General features: G+C 38.7%; 1 protein-coding gene across 2 annotated transcripts in view; it reads left to right on the top strand.

Moving 5' to 3' along the window:
* The window catches only part of OTUD7B (OTU deubiquitinase 7B), a 55,395-nt gene that overhangs the window by 34,912 nt on the left and 11,636 nt on the right, over positions 1 to 8,847 (top strand). For both annotated transcript variants that reach the window (XM_008585582.1, XM_008585583.1), the window contains exons 3-6: positions 1,734 to 1,922; positions 3,929 to 4,156; positions 5,629 to 5,730; positions 6,501 to 6,628. In XM_008585582.1, coding sequence (XP_008583804.1) covers positions 1,734 to 1,922; positions 3,929 to 4,156; positions 5,629 to 5,730; positions 6,501 to 6,628 — 647 coding nt within the window. The remainder of the gene's footprint in view (positions 1 to 1,733; positions 1,923 to 3,928; positions 4,157 to 5,628; positions 5,731 to 6,500; positions 6,629 to 8,847) is intronic.

Here is an 8,847-nt window from a genome sequence, read left to right as displayed (position 1 = left end):
CAAAAAAAAAAAAAAAAAAAAAAAGATGACTGGTAAGGGGATCTTAACCCTTGGTTTGGTGTTTTCAGAACCACACTCAGCCAGTGAGCTAACCAGCCATCCCTATATAGGATCCGAACTCGTGGCCTTGGTGTTATCAGCAGCACACTCTCCCGAGTGAGCCACAGGCTGGCCCAGAACGACCTGATTTTAAGGAGATTTGCAGACAGTTGGAAGTACATATTCAATGCTCAAGACAGATATCACTCATTCATTAATCGATTCAGGACAAAAGTCCTCTATTCATTCAACAAATATTTATTAAGTGTCCACTGTGTGTCAGGTACTGTTCTAGGTGCTTGAACAAAACAAATAAAAATTCCTGTCCTCACATTCTAGCAGGATGTCAATAAACAGTAAACATGGTAACTAAGTAAATTATAAAGCATATTATAAGGTGTTAAATGCTATGGAAAAATGATGAGGAGAATGATGAGATGGGTTGTAACTTTTAACTGGGTAGTTGGGGTAGACCTTATTAAGCATGTGACATTTGAGCAGATACCTGAAGCTGATGAGGAGTTGTATAGATTTATTGGGGAAAGAGCCTTCTGGATAGTGGGAATATTCAGTGGAAAGGCCCTAAGGTGGGAGCAGTCATAGCATGTCCTAGGAACAGCAAGGCCAGTAGTGACTGGGGCAGAGTGAGCAAAGGGAGTTGGAACAAATGGCGAATGTGATGGTTTAGAAGTATAATCATAAGTAAAACCAAGCACCGTTCTAAGTGCTTTCAATTTATTAAATCATCATAACAATTCTGTGAGTTAGGCACTGTTATCATCTGCATTTTTACGGATAAGGGAATTGAAGCCTGGAGAAGAGGCTAGAAAAGTGGTCCATGTCATAGAAAGCCTCAGAGGTCAGGCATAGGAGCCTGGGCTTTATTCTGCAGGTAGTGATAAGCCATTAAAGATTTTGATCATGAAATGATCAGAACTGTGCTTTGGAAAGATTAATCTCATGGCATTCTTTAGAGTAAATTGGAGGTGAGACACTAGGAATTGAATTAACATGGTGGCAAATGGAATGGAACAGAAGTGTGAACAATTATACAATACGTATTTATTAAATAATTTAACTGGAGAAAGCAATAGAAAAATCCATTATGACAAATCCAACATTCTGTAGAGAGTAGTTATTTTTAAATTTGGGGGAAATATAGTTCCCTTTGATAAGCTAATGGCAGCTATCAACTCTTTCATTAGAAAAATGCACATACCTGTAACTTTGTGTACAATTTCAGATGCTTTAGGACACCCTGGAGCACATCTAAGCTAAGAGCCTCTTTGTATCTCAGAATTAGGAGACCTGAACTCAAGTCCTGCTGGGCCCTTGTACGAACTAGTTGTGACTTTGGTTAAGTCATTTTACTACTCTAGGTCTTGTTTCCTTTATCTGTAAAAGAAGGTTTTAGTTTTAGGTTACTAGATCTCTAAAGGCTCTTTTAGTTCAGAAACACAAGGTTTCTATCTTCATGGAGCTTACTTAGGAAATAGACAATAAATAAGTAAATAAATTTTTATATTTTAGATTGAAGTGTTATGAACAAAATTAAAGGAAAAGAAAAATGATTGAAGTGTGCATGAGTACGCTTGCTAGTTTTGATAAGATGGGTAGAGTGATCTTTCTGTGTCTTTCCGCAATTTCCCTATACACTAAGTACACAATTTGCTTTTTGCTATGTCTCCTGACAGGAAAGAATTGGGACGTGAGTGCTGCCCTCAGTGATTTTGAACAGCTACGTCAAGTCCATGCTGGGAACCTACCTCTACCCTTTAGTGAAGGGAGTGGTGGTTCCAGGACCCCTGAAAAAGGGTTTTCTGATAGAGAGTCTACTCGCCCTCCCCGACCCATCCTGCAGCGGCAGGATGACATCGTTCAAGGTACTGGGGTAACTGAGGAGTGTTTCTGGATATGGAGTAGGAAAGGAGGGGACTGCTAAATGGAGACAGAAAGTCTAGCAGTACTTTGGAGATGAATCCATTCCTTCCCTTTATGGCCTCAATCTGTTCGGGTGTGGGAGCCCTTCACTGTCTCTCTGCATCTTGAGTGTTATCCTGTTATAAAGGCCTTCTTCAGATACTGTGAAAGAAGTAGAGGAAGGAGAATAACAATCTAATTGTTAAGATAAGGTACACAGTAAGGTAGAATTTAAAGGGTCACTACCATCTATCTCTTTAGAGAGTAATTTGTGAGTTTTTGCCAGTATCTATCAAAATTAAAAAATACCTATATACTCTTTGACTCAGCAATTTCATTTCTAGGAATTTATCATCAATGTGTATGTGTTTGTATGTGTGAGTATTTATCTCCTTTATCTTTTTTTTTTTTTTTTTTTTTTAAAAGATGACCGGTAAGGGGATCTTAACCCTTGACTTGGTGTTGTCAGCACCACGCTCAGCCAGTGAGCGAACCGGCCATCCCTATGTGGGATCCGAACCCGGGGCCTTGGTGTTATCAGCACCGCACTCTCCCGAGTGAGCCACGGGCCGGCCCTTTATCTCCTTTAAATAAATAAACACATACATATATGCAGTGTAAAAGGATATTCACTGCAGCATTATTTTATAATAATTAAAGCTTGAAAACAACTTTTAATGTCTATTAGTAAAGGAGTGGTTAAATAAATTGTAATAATCCTTACTGTGGAATACTCTGAAGCCATTAGAAAGACTTAGGTGAAACTTGATGTGCCGTTTTGGAAGAATCTCTAAAATCTATTTGGAAAGGTAAAATGCAGTACAGTGTATATAGTATGCTCCTGTTTGTGTTTTAAAAGATGATTTTAAAAGCTATCTGTGCTTAAATATGCATAAACATTTCTAGAAGGATACAAAAGTTTGCCTCTGGGGAAGGACTCAGGAATTTTGAATGAGAGGGAAACTTCTTTGTAAATTCATTTTATATCTTTTGATAGTATTTTGATTTTTTACCATGAGCATGTGGTACTTTTTATCAGCACTGCACTCTCCCGAGTGAGCCACCGGGCCGGCCCATGTGGTACTTTTTAAATACCTAAAAAGTATTTTAAAAATAACATCACTATAAAATAATTTTATACAACTTTTGATTTATTTTCTGCATTATCTCTGGCATGTATTGGATTAAGAATGACTATCCAACATGATTTTGAGCTCGCCCCCTTCTGATAATCATTTTATAACTCAAGCCATGCAAATGAATTATAATACTATATTGAGCAAATTATGATCATAATGGAATATCAGCTGGGGAACTGTAAGTGTCATGTATTCAAAACAAATGAAATGATTTGAGATACTATCTACATTACCATTTTCCTCTGTAGCATGTTAAGAATTGACTGTCCCTATAAATTTCTCATAAGTAAGAGTATCAAGAAAAGTTGTAGTAAATAATATAAATAGATGTTATTAATGGTAGGAAGAAAGTTCCTGAATGTGTAGGATTTGTCATTAATTTTCTTTTCTATGGTGGAAATCCTTTCTATATTCTCTAAGACCCTGAGAATTATCAGAGAGATTATTTGACTAAATCTAGTCTAATGAAAACCCACTTCCCTTATTCCCTCTTTCTCCCACCCAACAATGACCAAGTTGCTAAACGAATGGGTCCCTGTCATGTTGGGAAATGGAAGCGGAAAAAGACAGAGTCATAGAGAAAAGAAGGTCCAGCAAATTCCAAACAGGTAGAAAGAGGAATGTATATTTGGAACTAATGTGAGTGCCTGCAAAAATAGCACTTTCTGTATTTCTCCAGTTGTATTTGGCTTGAGAAAAAGAGTTGTGAAATTCAGTAGCCAGTTAGACTCAGTTTTTCCCTGACTGGAAGAGGTAACCATCACCACATCAGTGGAGATTTCGCTAAGTGGTCTGTGTATATTCTAAGTTGACTCCATTTCTCATTGCAGAAAAACGCCTGTCTAGGGGCATCTCCCACGCCAGCTCCAGCATTGTTTCCTTGGCCCGGTCCCATGTCTCCTCCAATGGTGGGGGTGGGGGGAGCAGTGAGCACCCCCTGGAAATGCCCATCTGTGCCTTCCAGCTTCCAGATCTCACTGTGTACAATGAAGACTTCCGCAGCTTCATAGAGAGAGACCTCATTGAGCAGTCCATGCTGGTTGCCTTGGAACAGGCAGGTCAGTGAGTACTTCTTCCCCTGTGTTTTTCCCTCTACTCTCACATGGAAGGGCTAGGATTGGTCAGTAAGTAGTAGCAGTCTAAGTGTGTGATGTGATGCAGTCAAAGTCAAGAGTCAGTCAGATAAACATGTACTGAGGTAGGTGCTTTTTGAAGTTAGAGAAAGGATACAGATTAGACACTTTACTCTGGAAATTTCCTGTTTGATGGAAAGGAAACCAGATATACATGTGAAAGGCCTAGGAATTAATACCTAAAAATCAGTACATGAAAAAAAAAAAAACCAACTAATTATAATTGGCTCTGGGATACATCTATAGAAAGGACCAGTACTACAGATGATGCAGGTATCTAAAAGTCACATTTGTTTATATGAACCTTTCCCCCCGAATTTATTTATGTTTACAATTGTGTTTCTCTTAAATTATTGTTAAAATTAGTCCATATGATAGGGTGAGGTAGCTGGACATTCTGGGAAAGCTAGTCTGGTCTTAAAAAACTCCCATGGGAGAAGGACTGGAGATGGGAGATGGGGGCATGGAACGGAAGCTTTTATTTTTTACTTTCTAACCTTCTATACTAACCATATGCATCTATTTATAATTTTTTAAAAAGTCAGGAAGTTATCTGAGCTAGTGAGATTATAAGCCAGTTGTTTTGTTTTTGTTTTTTCCTGTAGACTTCAGTAGTTCAATAAAGCTTTTAAGTATCATTCATAAAATATTTTACTCATGTAAATAATGGGTTGGTGATTGTGGGATGGTTATATAGAATTGAGACTCATTTTCTTGGGTGTTTTATTTTATGTACTTTGTCTTATTGGTCATGTCTTTAAAGTCATACCACACATATGCCATCATTCCTAACTATCACATATGCAGGTGATACTCACAGGACACTTTACACACTTCAAATTGTTTTTGTCTTACCAGTGATGGATTTACGGTGAGGTTTGTTGCCACAATTTTAATCTACTGGTCTCCTGACTAAAGTGAAGAAATCAGAGCCAGAGCAAGCAGCCAACACATTTTCAACCTATGACCTTGACCATATCATTTAACCCAGGGTTTCTCAACCTTAGCACTATTGACATTTTGGCCAGATAATTCTTTGTTGTACAAACTGCCTTATGCATTATGTTATATGTAGCAGCATCCCTGGCCTATACCCAATAGATGCCAGTAGCATCCCCCTACCAGCTGTGACAAGCAAACATATCTCCAGACATTTCCAAATGTCCTGTTTGGACAAAATTGTCCCCACTTAAGACCCAATGACCTAACCAACTGTGCTCAACAGACTCTGACTAGATATAAGTGAAGAAGATATAAACAGTAATAGAGGGATGGTTTTATTCTGGGTAGGCTTCCTAGAGAGGCTAATTTGGAGTCTGTTTTAGAAGTAGGGGAGTGGGAAGGGCTTCGTGGATAATTTGCTCTTCTCCTTTTCTTACACCATCTTGTTTCTGCAGGGCGTTTGAACTGGTGGGTGAGTGTGGACCCCACCTGCCAGAGGCTACTTCCTTTGGCAACTACTGGAGATGGGAACTGCCTCCTGCATGCAGCCTCTCTTGGTGAGTCTCAAGAGTGGTATTCCATTCCCCTGTAGAAAGGAAGCAATTGAATCAAATTTCATGAATAGGACTTGACCCAACTAACCTTGATCTTAGGTAGAAGTGATGATTCAGAACAAGGTTTTGTGTGTGTGTATGTGCGTGTGCATGTGTGTGTGTGTTGGCATAGGAGATGGGAGAGACCTCTGCCTTGGTTTTTCAGTCTTGTTCAGAGATGGTGAGGAGAGCACAGGGTTTAGCTTGGGTTCCGCTCTGAGAGTTGACCCCTAGGAATAATAAACAGCAATAAACAAGCAGTATATAGCTGTATATATGTGTGTATATGTGTGTGTTTTCAGCAGTCCTTTGTAACACTTACTTGAAATTATTAAGTCTATTTACAACTAAATATATTATTTGCCCTTAGCTTTTAAAAAAGTTCCCATTTTCCAACCATCCCTCAAGCTTTGATGTTGATTCCTGTGTGCCAGACCAGTCTAATCTGCTGCTACTCTGTATTTTAATTTATTAGACTTGCTTCAGGAGTAAGGGTTTCCTGTCAGGAGTTTGTGAGATGTGGTATCATTTTCACATTCTCAAAGTCTCTGAACCTCTAGATTAGGAACATCTTTTCTTTCTTGATTAAGCATTTCTTCCCTAAATCACAGTAGGAATTCCTTTGAACCCTGGGCTTTTTAGCCTGATTTCCTTTAAGCGGGTCTGTGTATCATAATTAATAAGCAGAGTTGAGTCAAGGGAAGGTGTTTTAACGCCATGTCTTCTTTCCACAGGGATGTGGGGTTTCCATGATCGGGACTTGATGCTGCGGAAAGCTTTGTATGCACTGATGGAGAAGGGAGTCGAGAAGGAAGCATTGAAAAGGCGCTGGAGGTGGCAGCAAACACAGCAGAATAAAGAGGTAGGAGAGCTTGGGTGGGAGCACCTTGTTTTCCAAAGTTACCTAGTTGCCAAAGTTACCCAGTCCCTTCCAGTAGGAAATATCTCCAGGTGCTTACATCAGTGTTATTTCCCTTGTAATCTTGAGATTTGTAGAAAATGCAGATAACACCATAGGGTAAACACCTTCTGATACGGTCATGAGAAATGGCTTTGGGGAAGCTGAGACCTATAGAGGAGGTATCTAACATCGTGCTTTTTACCTGATAGGTACTCAATAGCCTAGTGGCAGTCTTTTAAAATGACATATGACAATTCCATGGGAATTTTGTATTTTTTTTTGCTTATAATAAGGCTAGACCAATTTTTAAGGACTTATGTTTTCAACCCTTATAGAAATGTAAATGCTTAAAAAAATTTTTGGACCATTTGTGTTTTGTATACACAGTGTTAATTTGTTTAAAATTTTTAAAAGCATACCTGTCAAACTGATTTTGAATGGTATTTCTCAGGGATTGGCAAATGTTGAGACTGCTTTTATATAAGAAAGTAACAGTGGATTGTTTGCATTTTGACCATATCTTGATGGATCTCATCCTCCATTGCTTGGTCAAAAAGCTGCATGACCCATCATACAATCCTGTGAGCAGGTTCAGGACCATTTTTAGCACTCTCTCCAGCTTGTGTCTGTTGAAGTAGGACCAGCTAAATTGCTCTAACCAGAAGGTTAGCAAACTATGGCCCATGGGACAAATCTAGGCTAACACTTGCTTTAAAAAAAAAAAAAAAAAAGTTTTATTGGAACACAGCCCCACCCATTTTGTGTATGTTTTATACGTAACTGCTTTCTTCCTACAACAGCAGAGTAGAGTAGTTATATATGGCCTGCAAGGCCTAAAATATTTACCATCTGGCCCTTTACAGAAAAAGTTTGCCAATCTCTTCCTTTAATAATGACATTGTATATTTACATAAAAATAATGGGCCTCCTTGTTTCATTTTCCTTTGGTTCTCTCTGTCTTCTATGTTTATATTGCCTGTTCTTCGTGTATATTTATTTTTTGCCATATTTATGGCTGGGGGTTTCTGGCATTGAAAATGGGGATCTCCCTTCAGAAGCTTTCCTTTTTCTTTCATCATCCTCCTTTTTTTTTCTCCTTTTGTTATTCTGTCATCACTGGCAGTAATACAGAACTGAGAGATTTTTTGTTCACGTTATTTAGAATTTTATGTTTCTTTAATCCACCACTGTTAAAGGTAGGATGATATTAAGATCAGAATTCTGTCCTTGATGAGCCCAACTGCCTCAGGAAATTCTTGTGGGAAATAAATCCACAGGAGCAAGGTTACATAAATGACATTCCTTATTACCACCAAAAGATGTGCTGGACCTCGTGGAAAGCTTTTGCCTGAGCTAGAGCCAGACTAGAATTTAGTACCCAAAGCAACTCAGAGGTCAGTTTTGCCTTCTTTGCTATTGAGTTCAAACCATACCTGAACCTTGGATTTGACAACTCCAGAGTCAAGAACAGGCCAAACCAGCACATGCCAGCTGTTAAATAGAAATGATAATTGCAGTTATTAAAACTATGACAGTTATTGTTTAAGGATGGGATTAGATTATGATGATATTTAGCCAGGGGACCCAGAAATACCCAAATTCTGTCCTTGGTCAGACACTCATTCCCTCTCAAAGCCTCAATGGAAATACATGCATAGAGAATAGTGGCTAATGAAGGAGCAATTGTTCTACATCCTTTTGCTCAATGCGATGAAAATTCCGTACTGGAAATGTGGCCTGCTTAATTGTCTTAGTGAAGACCACTCCTAGCATTATACCCCACCTGGGGGGTGGGAGTGGGAAGACGGGGGCGGTGGACTGGCGTGCTTCATTTAGCTCCCCAGTACCAAGCACCAAACTAAATTAGTTTTTATTTCCTGGGCCTCCTTGTTTTGTGTTGAAATTGGTGGTAAAACCCAAAAAGAACATTTTCTTAAATGTTAAGGCTAGAAGTGTACACCACCTAGTGGCTGTGTGTATTAAAACAGGAAACAGAAACAGGAGAGAGGAAGCAGGAGACAGATCCTCATGGATGTGTGTATCAGAGTACCAGAGCACCCCATATATTACCTGTGCATTGTTTTTATTTTTGATTGAAATAAAATTTATGATAGTATTTTACAAATTGAAAATAGTGTTGTATTTTTTTTATTATTAAACTGTGTTCACAATAGCTCTTT

This window comes from Galeopterus variegatus, unplaced genomic scaffold (genome assembly GCF_000696425.1).
Source record: "Galeopterus variegatus unplaced genomic scaffold, G_variegatus-3.0.2 Scaffold3622, whole genome shotgun sequence".
Taxonomy (NCBI): Eukaryota; Metazoa; Chordata; class Mammalia; order Dermoptera; family Cynocephalidae; genus Galeopterus; species Galeopterus variegatus.
The sequence above is the reverse complement of the archived record's forward strand: the minus strand, read 5'-3'. Positions and strand labels throughout refer to the sequence as shown.